At 39.0% G+C, this 17,465-nt stretch overlaps 2 protein-coding genes across 2 annotated transcripts; one reads left to right on the forward strand and one right to left on the reverse strand.

The window, feature by feature from the left end:
• Positions 8,395-13,797, forward strand: LOC109837650 (subtilisin-like protease SBT3.17). Its single transcript, XM_020405975.1, has 3 exons — positions 8,395-8,657; positions 8,754-8,851; positions 13,489-13,797. The coding sequence occupies exons 1-3, from the start codon at positions 8,431-8,433 to the stop codon at positions 13,581-13,583; spliced, it is 420 nt and encodes a 139-aa protein (XP_020261564.1). The 5' UTR covers positions 8,395-8,430; the 3' UTR covers positions 13,584-13,797.
• LOC109838856 (uncharacterized TPR repeat-containing protein At1g05150-like) lies at positions 14,347-15,219 on the reverse strand. Its single transcript, XM_020407286.1, has one exon. It carries the CDS (start codon positions 15,217-15,219, stop codon positions 14,347-14,349), a length of 873 nt encoding a protein of 290 aa, XP_020262875.1.

Consider the following 17,465-nt stretch of genomic DNA (forward strand, 5'->3'; position numbering starts at 1 on the left):
TAGAGAGGGGGAGGGAGGAGTTGGGGTGGGAGAGAATTAGGGGGTCGATTTTGCTATATATTTTTTGTTAGAGAAGGTCGGTTTTGCTTGTTAAAATTGTGAAATAGTTGCTTTTAAATTTTTGTCCTTAAATAAATAACAACTTTTATGAGCCAACACCTTCACTATTCCAAAAAAAAAAATGATTTCTATAATTATAGCTCCTAGTGTCCCATATCTAATCTAATTGAAGAAATTTTTAAAATGAACTCATTACCAATTTATTCCTAAAAATCGACTCATTTTCTCGTCACGTCAGCCTCGTGGCCAAAAAGTGGGTCGATTTAAAGAAAATCACGATCCTAATTAGTTAGGGTTGCCAACCCCGGCTAATTAGGAGCTACCCTGCTACATTATTGTAATTTGATAGTTAAACAAGTCGAGGTTCGAAACCCTGACTAATTTAGCGTGTGCAAAAATGGTCCGGGTTGGGAACCCTGACTATTTCAAAACACCTAATTTGAAATGGTTGGGGTTCTCAACCCCGACCATTTGGCAGAGTGTGACCCAACCTGAAATTGGGGAAGTGGCTAAGTGACACAATAGTCGGGGTTGCCAACCCCGACTACTTGTGTTAGGTCCCACCTATATATACTGATCGAAACTTCACCCCAAAAAAATCGATCTTTTTCTTCCCCAGCTCCGGTCTCTCTCTTGTTTAGCCACCAACCCATCTCCCCCAACCCCATTTTATGGCTGAAATTCATCGTTAAAGTTTGCTTAATATCTCTAGGGTAATTTTCCTTCCATCTCTTCTCTTTTAACATGTAAAAATCTAGGGTTTCTCTCAAAAATGAATTTTTAGGGTTTGAAATTTATTACCAACCACTCTATTTGTGGTAGTTCGAATGCTTTGTGTGTTGATTGTTGTAAGTGAAATTAAACTTCTAGGGCATAGAATGCTCAATTCTAGGGTTTAAAATTTTCAATTTGGGTTTTAGGGCTTTTGGTCAAAATTATATGAGATTATTTGCATCTTGGATTTTCCTCTCTTATTCGATGCCCTGATAATATTATTTTAAATTTTTTACATTTAAATGATATAATCTTCTTTTGCATAAGTTGAACAATAAGATTTTTATTGCTTGCACTTATGGTGGGAAATTCAATTATGGAATGAATAATATGCCAATGTACGTTAGAGGGGTAATGAGGCCGTTAATAATCTCGAAATCATATAGTTATTATGACTTGGTTAAAGAATTACACCGAGTTACGAAAATTGACCCACGAGAATACCGACTAAAAATAATATGCAATTAGCCCATAACTTTTTATAGAACGTCCGCATTTAAGATCTCAAACGATCATCATATGAGTATTATGTTTAATTTGAGCAAGTAGCAACCAACAGTAAAATTGTTTATTGAAAAGTTGTCATATAGTTCGTGCCAAATATTCAAACCTCCAGGAGAGTTCTCACACATGTTAGATTTAGGAGTCGAGTCTGATGGGTTTCTTTCTTCTTTGAGTGAAATGAAGCGGACTCAATTTTAATATTCAAGTGCACCTTCATTCGAGGGAACGTCAAATGTCATGAACAATAAAGTCCCTTATGAAAATATGAGACCGTTAAGAAGGTCAACAATTGAAGAAGATGAAAGAAGCAATGACTCTGAAGGTGAAGAGGAAGATAGTGCACCAATTGATAGCATGCAATTTGTGACTGAAGATGTTAAAGAGAATCCGGATTAGCCTGATAAGGCTTATGTTAATAATGAATATGTTGAGTACGAAGAACCACCCCCGACAAGTTTGAAGATGATGAGTGGATTCGTTCTTCCACAGTACAAGATATGTGCATTGGCCAAAGTTCAACTCATAAAAGAGATGATGAAGTCACTTTCAAAGTTGGTGATTTATTCTAGGCTAAGGACCAATTGGTTGATGTTATTCGTGATTACTCAATCAAAAAGAACATCAAATTCAAGTGTAGGCATCAAAAATTTCTTATAAGTCCTAAACATAGCTCAACACGAAGAGAATATGAAGAACGTCATCATCTAAGTCAGGAAAGATCATCCGATGCTAAGGAGAAGTGAAGAAGCGCACGAAACGACGAAACAACAATACTCAAAGTTGTCTCACAATCAGTGAGACAACAATAGCTGTCTCGAATTCCGAGACACCAAATGGTGCCTCAGATTCCGAGATAGGTTGAGGTGTCTTGTAAATAGTGAGACCCCTTGACGCATTTTTCGATGGCTTTCTTGAATTTTGTGTAATCCACGTGGCTCCATAACTGCTTGGGAACATTCATAAACACGGAGAGGCCATTATAAACTAAAAATCCATCCAAATCACAACTGGTTTCAAATTCTTTTCTTCAATAACAATTTCCAAGGACTATAAATACCCCTTGGCACCTATATGCAAGGGGACAAAAAATATTAACGAGTATTGAGGTTTTCGGGCAGATCTGAGAGCAAGTACCCACGAATTTTAGAGAGAGAGACGGTGATTTTGGCGCTTTGATCATAAAGAGAGAGAGTTCTTCGTCATCTTTTGACAGATCTCAATGGCCTTTGGCGTTCCCCTGATCTCAAACATCAATTTGATATCGGGAAGAGTGTTTATCTTACCTCGCTGAGATATCTACTTCTGTTCTTATTTCTAAAATGAAACATTAACACAAAGCCTTCTTCACGATCAACCCAGATCGTTGAATCGATGGTCCACGGATCAAAGTATCACCGGTACAACCATGAAGAAGGCTTTCTGTACGTCTTTTATCACCTCAAATGTTGCGAAGGAAGATTTGATTGGCATATTAAGTGATGCCTCAGCATACAATGTATGCCATGGATCTGTACCTGCATCTGTATCAGTCCATGTCTTCTCACATTTAGAGGATACATCAAACAAGTAAGCCAAATTAAAATTTTTATTAATGTACCACCCACCCTCACTGAATAGATTATTATTATGGAGCTCTTTCTGGCTCATTACATTCAGATCTAACTCCCATAAACACTCTTCCTCGGGCCCAGGCTCGGTGTCTGCTTCGTTACTGTTATCAGGATCTTCCTTCGACTGTTCTAGTTCTTGGGAGTCCGGATAGAAAACTGAGTCAGTGATAGTTTTCCACACCTCTGAATGGTTTTCTCTTGGCTACCAAAGTTTTAACCTTTCCTTCATCATTGACATATTTCATTTCTTGATGAAGGGTAAACGAGACAATGCTATTCGCGTGAATCCAATGTCGTCCTAATAACAGATTGTAGGATGTGTACGCATCTATAATATAGCAGGTCACTTTTGACTTAAGATCTCCAATCTGGCACTTGAGTTTGATCTTTCCCAAGGGTCGCGTGCTGTTGGCATTGAAACCGAAGATAGTAGTTTGAGTGGAGTTCAGCCGATGTAGGGGATTCCCTAAGAATTGCATAACCCTGTATGCTAATGCTGAGCGCGTAGCCTAGGTCTACTTAGACACGACTGATCTCAGAAGACTCGATATACCCAGTATAATACAGAGGTCTATCATTCTTATGCTTGATTTGCATATCTTCTTGTGTAAATGATATGCAAAGCAGACTTTGTGCAGCTTGTAAGCATTGTGCACAAGAAGATCCCTCTGTAGCTGCTGGGACTATAAGAACTTGTGTGATAAAGCTCTCTGTATCCGTTAAAGCTTCAATCAGAGCTCTTCTTGTGGATTTGGACAACCTCAGGAACTCATAAAGGGTAATCCTAGTGGGGATATTGGCTAATTGTGCCAGGACATTGAAACAAAAGGGAGCATTAGACCCTTCAACTTCTTGTTAGAGGAGATTCTTGTTATAGCGGATCTCCTTATGCTTCCCTTTATCGGCTGACTTCTTAGGAAGAGCAACCCTAATTTCTTCAGCCGGCTTATATGTTTCTTAGGTAGCCTGATTGTACTTTTTCAATTACGTCTTTCTTGACCTGGTGCCAGGGTTAGCTTCTTGCTCGGCTACAAGAGCATTCTTCTCTTCCTCCGAGTCGGTAAGAGGGACGAGATGAGTGTCATCTTCATTCAGAGAATGGCTAATCACATTTGAAGACTTAGCCTTATTTTTCTTCTTCTTCCCCGACACACTTGTCCAATGCTGGTCACTAATCAAATCGGAATGGACCCACATTATTTCTACTTTTGGAGTAGCCAAGGGTACCAATCCTTTGTCTTTCTGTCCATGCAGGCCAGTGTTTTTTATGTGTAGTTTTCCCTTAGGGATAGGGACGACACCATTGGGAGTTGTAACAGGTGGGAAATCTCTGAATTGGACCAATATCATGTTGGTGGATATTGTCTTCTATTCTAGCTTTAATTTAAGCACTTCGGCATCAATCAAAGCATGTAGGATATCCTTAAAGATATATCATCTCTTGGTTGGATGCCCCAACGTTTTGTAGTAGAGGCAGTAGTTAGGGTCATCTACTTTTCCTGTCTCTTCGGGGTTCTTAACTTCAGGAAGCTTCGCCTTGTTGTTCTTCTGAAGTAGCTTAAAGAGGGTGATCACATGATCCTCTTTGAAGGGGTATTGCTTGGGCACTCTTGATTGACCCGATGACTTGCCCTGTTTAGCAAGTGGCGCTCGAGTATTAGCCTCCGTAGCTATGGTGTCTTTCCCCTTCGCTCGGGAAGCATTGGCTTGGCCACATTGCACCTGTTGCTTTTGGTTGCCTTGCTCTTTAGCTCTGATCCTGGTGAAAATTTCTTAGGCCTGTTCACCTTGGGAGACTAATTGTTTCTAGGAACAACAACTGTCACTCCCATTTAGGCTAGGAGGTTGGTCTGCAGGTTGTGTCTATAGGTTTCCATAAGAGTAGACTGTGTTTTACCTGCTGGACATCGTAGAGCCATGCTTCGAAATCTTTCGACGAAGACTTTGATTGGTTCTCCTTTCTTCTGCTTAGTGGAGAGAAGATAAGGGACAAAGACTTCCGTATCATCTTCAAAGAATCTTGACAGGAAGAGTCTCTCTAGATCTGCCCACTTATGGATAAATCATGCAGGCAGTTTCATGAACTATTCAAAGGCGACCCCTTTTAGGGTGCCAATGAACAACCGAGTTAGTACAACGTCATTTTCTATTACATTTCTAGTTTGTGACTTAAAGTAATAGATATATCGATTCGGTGATCCCGTACCGTCGAAAGATTGCAGAGTCAGGACTTTGAATTTCAGAGGATAATGGACTGTCTCCCAATCGGCTAGATAGGGCCTAACAACTCTCTCATCTTGGAGCTCGCTTCTATTGGCAATGACATTGATACAGGCTTCCAATTCTTTCATCTCAGCTGATTGAGGATTTTGCTCATCCTTGGCCTCTTTCTCTTCTTCAGAGAAAAATTCTATGCGGTAAGCTTCTTGATCAGACGTCTCAATCACCTTTTCCTTCCCCCTCGATGAAGATGATCCTTCTCTTCGGGAAGATTCCTGTCGAGGTGGTGAGTTTGCTCTATGGGATTTAGCCTCGTCCGCAACAATTTGGGCCATCAAGATTCAAAGTTCATTGATAGTCTCTTGCTGTGATCCGAGCATGGCTTGTTGCTCATCAAGTCTCTTTGCCAGATCTTTACAATTTCCCGCCATATAGGCGGAGCTCTCATGTTCTTCAAAAGAGCTAGAGGATTGTGATTCTGCGATAGCTAAATGTTCATCGTCGTACTCAATTCATTTAGCCAACTTTTGATAGTCGATGGGGGGTATGACCCCTTTCTTAGTCTGAGTGTGTTGATAGATTCCTTCAAACCCGCTCAAGATCTCTTTGAAGCAAGGAGGTCGGTTTGTTTCTGATTCGTCAGAGCCTGAGATTCATGATTTCCATCTGCCGATCATATTGATAGTAACTCCAGAATATTCATCTTCCGGAGTTCTTTTTTACGGAAACGCCGCCGCTTATTGGGCAGGACAACGTTCATCAATCGGTTGAATATCGATTGTCTTGGTGTAGAAGCACAACATTGACATCCCGAGAGGGCTACAGAAATAAGTCTCTCATATTGTCAGATGGGAGTGACTTGTTGCACCGGTCTTTCTCTCGATATGAACTCTCTCAAATCCTTCGCAGGGACTCGAGTGGAGTTACTCACTGAATGCGAGTTTTGATTTGGAACCCCTTGCCTATGATTGGACGGGACTGACTCCTGGTGAACATAGATCGTAAATCCATGTTGGTTCTTTTGAACTTTTGTATTAGAAACATGAGGGCCATGTTTAGACACTAAAATGCAAGGGCCGCGTTAAGGAGAAGAAATGTGAGGATCACATTTGGCATTTGGAGCGCGAGGGTTGCGTTTTGGTTGAGCAACGCGGTCCTAAGATTCGCATTTTGGCTGTGAAACGCGTCATTGAAGGTCGCGTTCATCCTGGCTTTTGCGAGGCTTGTTCTTGGGCACGTAAACACGAGGCTCGCATTCCAAAGTAGAAACGCGGAGCTCAGGATCGCGTTGAAGACCACAAACGCGAAGCTCACGTTGGTTGATTGATCGGCTTTCTCGGAGCTGTGCTCGTCGTATGGATCTTCTTCTTCATCGAGTAGCATTCTTTCTCGCCTGTTTTAAGGCTTTTGCAGCAACGTCACTATCTGTATTGATCAAGTTAGCCATCGCAATGGGCCTCTTGTGATCTGATATACCTTTTTGTTTAGGCACGAGTGTAGAGCCTTTAACTGGGTTAATGAGTTCAGTTGGATTAAGGCATTCTTCTTCAGAGAAGGGACTGCCTGAATAGTCTAATCCAAGGGAAAGACGCTCCTTTAGCGAGTTGGTCATGGGTGGAGCCTTAGTCTTGTAGGATCTGACTTAAAAGAGTAGAATCTACAAGCATATGCTGAACACTAGAGAGCATTTATTAGAGTTATTTAATAAGTTTGCAAAGTAGATTATAAATTGCAATAACAATGAACAACAATCTCAGAAAATGAACATCACAAACACAAGGATATATACTGGTTCCACCTCCCCGGTGTACATCCAGTCTCCAAGCAAATCCCGCTTGATATTTTCACTATGATTTTAAACCAAGTACAAAATCAAAATCAAACCTGACCAATTTGCAAGACCATGCAAATTGCAACAATCTCACTAAGAGATCAACTCTCTCAAACCCGAGAGAAACCTTCTTTGAATCAAAGTACAAAATTCCTATAAGCCTTGATACGATAGTGAAGTGCAACAGTGGCTTAGGAACCTTTTAAACTCTCTGAAATTTGCCTAATCAACTTATATGAATGATGGGAACAAAAATCAATATCAGAATTTCAACTCTTGACCATTTGGATGAGAATTTTTATCAAGAGAGAATTAATTTTCACAAAATTCGAATCTTATAAGTACTAATATTGGTTGAAGTTTTCAGCTTTTGAAAAACTTGAATTTTAAACCCAATAAACGGATAAAAATAACTACAAGGCTTAGTAGTCGAGTACACTGAGTCTAAACAGACTCTGTGAAGTCAGAAAAATGCTTAGTAGTCGACTACTTTTGTCATTAGTCGACTATACTGTAAAGACAGAAAGTCTGGAATTCTGAACTGACTCTTAGTAGTCGACTATAAAGCCTAGTAGTCGACTACACTATAATTTTACAGAAACTAGAATTCTATCTAAGTCTTTAATAGTCGACTACAATGCGTATTAGTCGACTACACTGTAGTTTTACAAAAACTGATATTTTGACCAAGGCTTTAGTAGTCGACTACTATTTTTATTGGTTGACTACTAAAGGGTATAAATGAGATATATGATGTATTTTAAGACTTATTCTTTAACTATAAACTCTAATGGTTAACATAAGTGATTTCTATAGTTAACCACACACTAAGCATGTGTTAGTGTGTTCTAATATTATGTGTGTGTATGTGTGTGAGTGATCAAGACTTGTACATAAATTCTAAGCAAAGAAAATATAAAAATACAAATTTACTAAGCACATCTTCTTCTTTGATTGTGTTGTTACCTTGAACTCATCTTATGTCTTGAGTATCTCTTTGAATATCATTGTTGAATTTGCTCTGATACTGCAAAACATACGTTAACACATAATACACACAACATATAATATTTGTTATTACAAAACAAACATATCTTGGGGTCAAGATATCTAACTGCAAAATGAATATCTTTCTTGCCGTGATGCTTTTAATACCCTAGTAACGCGGGAGATACTTCTAATACCAATCCGATTATTGGGTGTCACTTTTAATGCCAATACGGTAATTTAGCCCTTAAAGCGCAGTTATCATAATCCGGTTCGGTAGAAGCTTACACGGGTCGGGTCACGTGTAACCCGATCTAACCCGTTTCCCGCGGATGCCGACTTGTCATCGAATCCCTCGCCAAAATAATTGTCCATCTCTTAACCACGAAGGCTTCCACCCTCGCTCTCTTTAAATAAAGCCCATCAACGTCAAAACCGAAAACAATGAAATCTCCATCCAAAATTCCCATCTTTTTCGCTTTACTGCAGATATTTTCGACACTCGCGATCTCGTCGAAATCCTCGCCGTCCTCTCTAATGGCTGAAGGCGCGGGAAAATCCACCGCCGGAGACGGCGAGTCGGCCTCCGTGCACATCGTCTACGTGGATCGCCCTGAAAGCGAGGATCCCGAGGCGTTTCACATCCGAACCCTAGCTCCGATCGTCGGCAGGTGATTCGATCGATTCGATCTCTTGGTTTCTCTTAATTTTTGGGGGGTTAGGGTTGCAGTACCTTGAATTTTTTTTTATTGTTTTTATGTTTGAAGTGAGGAAGCGGCGAAGGAGGCCGTGGTTTATCATTACACGCATGCGGCAAGTGGATTCTCTGCGAGACTTACTCCCAAGCAAGTTGAAGATCTCTCAAGTAAGTTTTCTGTTGCTTTAATATGTTAATTAAGGAATTAAATGGTGTGTTTGATTTCTTTAGGTATTTGTTTGTAGAGTGTTGGCTTTGTTTATTCTGTATTTGGTTTTTTTATTCTTTAAATCGGAAGGGGATATCTCTTCTTGAAGCTATTGTTACCGCTGAAATTCATTCTCTTCACTGTTTATGAAGGGATCGTTGGATTACAAATTAGAAATATTGTATCAAAGGATGAGTGAGTTCTAACGCTTAATATATTATCAAAGTAGCCTACAATAGTGCAAATCTTATGTACTATGCGTTATCCTACACTACATGTGTATGTTGGAGCATTTTCAATAATGGGTTGTTTCAATATTAGTCCTTCAAATCTTCAATATTTTCAAGTTAGTCCCCGAATCATGGAAATTTCTATTAGGTCCCTCAAATCATGACATTGCTTACACTTAGGACCCCCTAGTTAACAACAATTAGATCTAAAAGATTATTCCTTAAAATCTGACTTTGAGTGATGACTTCCCCATTATACCCTTGAATTTGTTAGGAATGTCTATTCATTTTAGGTTTTTAATGCATTTTAGTTGTAATTTGAGAAAATATCAATGGCAATATAGCATTATCAATGCAATTTGAATGAAATGACATCAGAAGAAATTTTTGTCCTGTCATCTATTGTGATAAAGGAGGGCAAGGGGAGGGAGGATTAGGGGTTTTGGAGGGGGAAGTTTAACCTAAGTGCATTGTTGTAATTGACCATGGGGATCAAGGCTTAACCCAAATTATCTAAATAACTGCTTACTTCGTTAGGGGGACTTCATTGTAAGCAATGTGATGATTTGGGGGACCTAATAGGAATGTCCATGATTTGGGGGACTAATTTGGAAATAGTGTAGATTTGAGGGACTAATACTGTTCAATAATATGTAACAACTTACTAATCATAATATCAAGTCATACTATTAGAATGAAGGATGAGAATAGTCTCATATAAGTTCTTGAATATCTTGAAACAAGACTGTTGGAGAAATAGTTAAGTACATATACTCATAAACATTCTCCCTCATTTACATTTCATTTTCATCTAGTCAAGAGAACACTGCACTTGTGTTCTCAACTTAATTACAAGAATTTTTCACCAAGCATAGACACATATCCATAAGCATCTTAAATCATTTACATATTATGTCATCCATTCAAGACGGTGCCTATACATAATGTTTCTCAATATGTTTAATAGAATTTCTTTATGTGAAGTCTCAATCTTCGTTCACATCCATTTAGCCATAAAAATGTTAGAAAATATAGCAGATCTTAATTGATTTTAAGGTGTATTATAATCTTTCAAACCCTAAGTTGGAGGGTGATTATCACTCATCTGAAAGTGATTCTTCTTAGGCCATAGGCTCCCCTTCTTTAAGGTACACTACGCTCCATAAACTGTTCCTAAAGAACAACGAAACTTGTCAAAGACTGCCAGTAGTCTTCCGGCGCAGGATAGTCATAAAATCATTTACTACTCCAGGCTAGAACATTATGCATATGTCCCTTTCCTATGTTCTGTTTTGACTAATTTGGATATTATGCTCCTAGGAATGCAGTAGGTCGCATTCTAACAGGCCCAGTTCATGAATCACTATGACTATATTTTTTCATAAGTCACTTGGGGACCAACCCAAATACCAATTTGTGAATTCAAACCCGATATTATATTAAATTGTTATTTGATTTTCTATTAATTCGGAGGGGAACGTGGAGGGGGCATTGAGCTGTGACCAGACACTGCTTAGCGGTTGGGCCTGCCCGAGCTTTAGCTAAATATGTTTTAAATAAAATATGGATGCTATGTAAAACATAATATATCGAAAGACTATAATTTAGTTACACATACAGTGACTACACAATAGTTCCTGCAAAAAGTTCCCATGTTTGAAAAACACCTGGAATTTGTTAACTGTTAATTCTTTTCGGGCACTTGTAAATTTGCAAATTGCTAAGTTATTCGAAATTATGCTAGACGGAGTTTTTCTTATGAAATGAGAATTATTCTGCAAGGATAAGCATGATGCTCTTCACTAGTATCAGGTCAGAGGAGTATGCATATCTCCCTTCTGTAAGTTTCCATAACTTGAATTTGGCAAATTTGGGGATGCACATGGGAATGACAGTACGCCAGATTCTATAAGGTTCAGTACATCATTCACTATAGTTTTTTATACAGTTCTCTTGGGAACCAGCCCAATCATAGATCAAAACCTGATAAAGATCGGTATTCAAGACCTGGATGTGTGTTTATTATTTCCAATAGTTGTAAAGTTGAGAACCATTAGTTCGTATAAAACTTAGTAGATGGATTTTTCCTTTTTCTTTTTGAAAAAAGTATTTTGCAATTCCTTTTACTAAAACTAGATTCTTTGATATATGATCAATAATATATATGTTTTTAGGTATGCATATTGTATGTATGTACGTACATGGATGAAATATAGGTATATAGTCGTAACTAGATTTTGGATAATTTCCATGTCCAACACCTTGCGTCCATGTCAGTACATGGATGAAATATACATATATAGTTGTGACTGGATTTTAGATAATTGCCATGTCCCAGCACCTTGACGATGTCAAAGCAGGACAGTGCAATTGTTTTTCAGTGAAGCTAAATATCTTTAAACAACAAATGTAATTTTTACTAATATAGTGACATAACAGATCAAGATGTCCAGTCATTTATAACGGTCACTACATTGCTGCAGTTTTTATAAAGATGTACTACGTTGATTAAGGTGTAACACCTCATTAAGTCGCTGTGCAGGGTGGTGATTAGGTGCTATGCTTGGTATTCTAATATTACCTCATTGGCTACAGCTTAAGCCTCTTACATTATCTAATATTGGTATCAGTGCTACAATGATATTATTATTTATTTGATTGGTAAATTTTGCTTCATGAGCCTTGAAATTTGTCTACTTAACTGGTTACTTCGCCTCGTGTGCATAATGTTTTACACTTTCTTCAAATGTATTATCTGTTGATGCTCTTATCATTGTATGTTGTTCTCAATACATGTCATTCTGAAAAAGAATTGGCATGTGATGGTGAAGAAGACTTTCTTATAGTGGATGAGAGATAAGGAAGAGACTTGAGATTGAGTTCTTCATTGACAAATGAAGATGTAAATTTAATTTGAACAGAAAGGAGAAGTGACACATGCACCAGCATACGTCTAACCAAACCAGTCTGTAATTGACCCATGTTATTTACGCTAAGATGAGATTTGGAGTGACCGACCTGTGATGATACACCTACCAACAGATTGCTAATTAAATCCACATGTTACTGACGACACTCCTTAAAATTGGTTTTTTGTTCTTCTTTTTCTATACCTTATATGTTAGGCGTTTCATCGAATGAACTTCCATTTCTTATGTCTGTTCGGAAAAGTATCTGGTTTATATAAGTTGCATCATAAATAGAGACCAGCTCCAATCTTTCTTAACCTCTGGATAAGTAATTAAGTAATTGATATTCTTCAATGTTGCTACTGTTAGTTATATTTAATTGTCAATGTCCTGTATAATGTGTTTAGGGGTGGAAATGAACCAAATAATTAATAAATGGTTCGATAATTGTTCGAATAACTATTCGGTCATATTCTATTCGATAGTTCATTTATCACTAAACAAATATTTTTTAGTATTCGAGTTTATTAACGAATAGAATTTAACCAGATGTATATTCGATTCGTTTGTCTATTAAATATTCGTTTAAAATTTGATCACGGCTTATTATTTGTATTATTGCACATATGATGTCATATTTTTAACCCACTTATCATTTCTACTTAAGTTTTTTATATAGATTTTAAGACTTAAATAATCTTAAATCTGTTTTCTAATTAAAATTTTGATTTAAATATATATACATCATATATTATAAAGAAATAATTTTTATTTATGAATTTTAATACTATTTGAAAATCAAACTCTTTAGCAAAATAAATATACTTTGATATTCGATAAGTATTCGTGAATATTCATGAATATTTATCAAATACCAAGTATTCGAGTTCGAATTCGAAAAACTAGATATATGAATATTAGAGTCCGCATTCGAATTCGATAATTTTAAACAAATACAAATATGAACACCTTAGTATTCGATTCGATTCGATCATTTACCACGCCTAAATGTGTTCCCTTCATAAGATCAGCTCTCATCTTTCTCGACTTCTGGATAATTACTCACATGTCCCTAATTCTTCATATTTGCTATTGTTAACTATATTCAATTGTATGAGATATGTTCCTTTCATGAGTTCAGCTCTGATCTTCTGGATAAGTACTTGGTCTCTAATTCTTCAATATCTGTTATCATTAATTATATGTAATTGGCATTATCCTGTTTAGATATGTTCTTTTCATAAATTTGTAATGTGGCTTTGGATATTCTGCCGTGAACCTGTTAGCTAAGAAAAATGAACTATCGCTGACAAAGAACTGGTGCCGTCATTGCTTTTGTGCTTGATCGTAGTTTCTTATTTGGCCCATTGATCATTGACAAAATTCCATTCAGTAGATTTTTGACTGAACAAAGATGTACTATATGCTAAAGTTTTTTTCTCGTCTCCTATATTACAGAGCAACCAGGTGTCCTTCAGGTGCTGCCAGATAAGGTTCTCCACCTTCACGGAGGGCAAAAAGCGGCAAAGATTACAACCATGGGTCTTATGTGAAACTATCCGGTGTATTTTCAGCGTGCAAACTTTTTATATGGTATCTGGAAAAAAAATAAGGATGTGTGAAATCCATAGTGTCGTGTGGGGATAGTGACGGTAACTGATGAATAGGATGGTATTTGACCTTCTTGCTGGTAAATGTAATATGTACGGTCCGGATGTGTATTACTTTGATAGTATGTGATTAATATGCGCTTGCTCCATTGCTCCATTGTCCACTGCTTTAAAGAACATCTCCGTGTGTTTGATAGAACCGCTGTTCTATTTTGTACAGCTTCGTTCATCAATACTGTTGGAAAGTATTTGATTTGGTGCCCTCTTGCCCTTTGGCAGCTTGACCAACTCCTATGCGTGCTCCTCATGCGAGGACTCTTGTCTCCTCTTGCACGCCAGAATTGCGTCACCAGCGCGTCAGTCAATAAGCAAATCTAACTACATATATAAACATTATTTTCAAAAAAATCTAAATTCTCATCTTTGATAAGCCCCGAGCCTCCCTGACGAAATTTCATGTCGATGGCAAGAGATGTGAACAAGGCGGGTTAGAACAACAACCAATCACGGAACAAAATATCCGCTTCAAAAGGTTTTTGCTTGCAGAAACAAGATCCATTTTTATGGTCAACAATTTGATCGCCGGAAAAAAAAAAGAAGCTAAATGAATATAATGATTACCGATCGATAAATCCTCTAAATTCATTTTTATGGTCGACAAATTGCCAAAATTGACCGGAAAATTGCCATCTACATAAGAAACAAACTACTCTACAATGTACTCTTTGAACTTGTATTCTTCTTTCTGAAAAGCAAACGGCACCCTGCACTCGCTATAGCAACTAGCACACAGACAGAAATGTGAACTGATCTCTTTCAACATCAATCCACCAACTCTATACTTACAAACTCCACAAGAATATTTGCCCCTTCGAGCTCTATCACCGGCCTCCAACTTAACCAGGGAGCTCATCACCCCAAAACCTTGATCTGGGTCATCGAACCAATCGATGAACTCACGAAATGGAATATTCACATCTTCTCCGCCTCCGTTGATTCCAATCAACTCAGTAAAACCTAGAGATGGAAGATAGACGACCCTTAGATATCTCAAATAAACATGAACTTTAACGCCGTCGTTTGATGCTCGGCATAAAAGAGCATCAAAGGCTGCACGCTTGCGTTTCTCCGGTGAACCATAGCATATAGGTGATATAATAGCAAAGAACATCTTATAGTCGATATTTCCAGAACCCGTAACGTCCAATACCGCCCAAAATTTCTCGTCGATTGCTCTCACCGCACACTGGAACGTCTCGGGCGGTAGAAAATGCAAGAGCCTGCGAAGAACAAACTCGAGTTCGGATTTCCTTATCGATCTTTCACTTGTCCTCACTTCGATTCCTTCCTTCTCCTTCTTTATAACCTCGACATTGCATCCCCCTAGCTTCGTCGCCTTCTGAATCTCTCGAATCCGAAGTGCATCGATCAACAATTTTCTCTCGCCGGTCTTCTCATCGACCAATTTGAACTTAGAGGCATCCTCGACTATCCAATTTACGCTACCACCCTCTTCGCGTCTCCTCTTCAACATCTTCAAGTGTCTCAGAGCATCATACACTTCTATCCGATTCGTCATCTTAAAAGCTTCGCTCAGTGATTTCATCGCTTCTTGATCCTTGCCCGAGCCCAGTAAACAAACGACCCGATTCAGCTGGGCCCGCCAGTGATCCGGTCGAATCTCTAAGACTCTGGTGTACATCTCACTCGCTCTCCGGTACCTGCCGACATCCTTAAAACAACCCGCCGAGATTGTAAAGCGCGTCCAAATGATCGGGTTTGAGATCGATCGCCCTCTGAAAAGACAGCATCGCCCTCTCGTAGTCTCCGATCGAATGAAGAACCAACCCGAGGTCACAATGTGCATCGGCGAAGTCGGCGATAATGCTCGCTGGCGTTGATCAACAGCCCTTCGTTTTCCATCGCGATCCCCAAATTTACGTGAACTTGAGGTAAGAGATTCGCCCACCCGATCGAATCGCTCTCCGCTAGCGTCAGAGCGGTGGAGTAGCGATCTTTCGCTTCCGACGATCGTTTGAGCGACATTAGGCTGTTACCCAGTTGATAATGGGCTCGAGCATCTGTCGGTTTGAGCTCGATCGCCCTCCGAAAGCTCCCGATCGCTTCGTCGAGCAGTTTCCGATCGTGGAGCGTCCTCCCGATCGCCATGTGGCCGGCAAAAGCTTCGCTTGTCGTCGACAACTGGTCAATTCTGAGGCGGATTTCTCTCAATTTCTTCGAGAATGCTCTGATTCCGCTCGAATTCTCGTCGCTTGCTCTGTCGATCTCCGAACTGAGGTCAGTCGACCATCCCCCGAAGGGGATCGGATCTTTTGCGACGACATTCAACCTCGAAGCCCTAATTCGAGCTTTAATCGCAATCTCGAGCTCCTCAACCACTGTCCAGGTACTCTCGTAGTCAACCTCCTCGTGATTAGGGTTAGGGTTTTGGACGGCGTCGGGATTAGGGTCAGCGTCAGGGAAAAGGGCGGCGAAATCACGGTCAACGTCGCCGGCGCCGTCGTTGTAGGTCTGGATCAAGCCGGCGAGAGAGAGGCCGACGCTAGGGTTTGGAATGAAGTCGGAGTAAGATCGGAAAACCTCGTCGACGACGGAGGAGATCTGATACGGCGGGCTGAAGCGACGGCGGGGTAACGGCGGCGACTAGGTCGCCATTTCTTGACGCGAGGTATCGCCGTCGCCGTTAGCGTCGAAGCGGTCGAAGATTAGGCTTGATCTTTATCGCGCCGTGCCGGCGGGCGTCGAGGCCGTTGGAGATGACGCGCGGAGACATGGTAAAGGGCTTGGATTAATGGGAGGGATTAGTGAGTAATTAAAGATGGGATTGGATGAGCTGGGTATTATTCATAGGGAGTAGGTTTTAATGATAAAATGTCGTTTTTATCCATTTGTTCATGCTACAGGTTGGAGTTTTTTTATTTTTAATTTTATTTTTATTTTAGTTGTTAGTTTTAATGGTTTTTCTTGAGTAAGTCAATAGGTGTTAAATTCTCGATCTTTCTTATTATTAATCATTCTAGTTATGCTCGCCTATCATTAATCATAGTACCTGATGAATCATAAAATTGGATGATTCATTTCGTTCCTACTGATCTACACATAGCTATTTAAATGGAAAATGTGGAATTTTATGATGTTTTACTCATGCCATGCGTTTACTTACATGGAGTTAAAATGAACGTTATTATTATTATTATTATTATTATTATTATTATTATTATTTTAATCTAGAAGTTGCACAAAGTACAATTTGTCACGTCCCGAATCTGCAGCGGAAATTCATAAAATACGGGGTACGCGATAGCAGCGACCCGTGCACGAGACAAGTCTTATGCACGAGTCAAGCCTGGCAATTCATATCACATAGTTTATTTTCTAAATATTCATAAACCTGCTGATGATAGAAATCAGAGCAACTATATATATGATCGGTACTTACAGCCCACAAGCTCACCGTTATAAACATTTTTACAAAACAAAACAAATTGTGCTGAAGATAACATCAAAAAGAAGAAGCTCTCCATATCACGCCTCTCAGCCAAAAGCTCAAACCAAAAGTCGGCTAATAGGAAGCTACGCCGGATCTGAAAAAAATATTTAAAAACAACGGGGTGAGCTAGCGCTCAGTGAGAACATTTCCCACTAGAGTTCCTAGATAACTAACAAAATAGTAATAAGAATAGTTCTCAGAAATTAACAAATTTCAAGTTTTGCATGAGAAATTCACAGATAGCAGAATACGATCCAAATATCGTAATATTGTCATTTTTAAGAAAGAATACAACAATTATATTTCCTTTCTCA

Source organism: Asparagus officinalis, chromosome 4 (genome assembly GCF_001876935.1).
Source record: "Asparagus officinalis chromosome 4, Aspof.V1, whole genome shotgun sequence".
NCBI classification, from domain to species: domain Eukaryota; kingdom Viridiplantae; phylum Streptophyta; class Magnoliopsida; order Asparagales; family Asparagaceae; genus Asparagus; species Asparagus officinalis.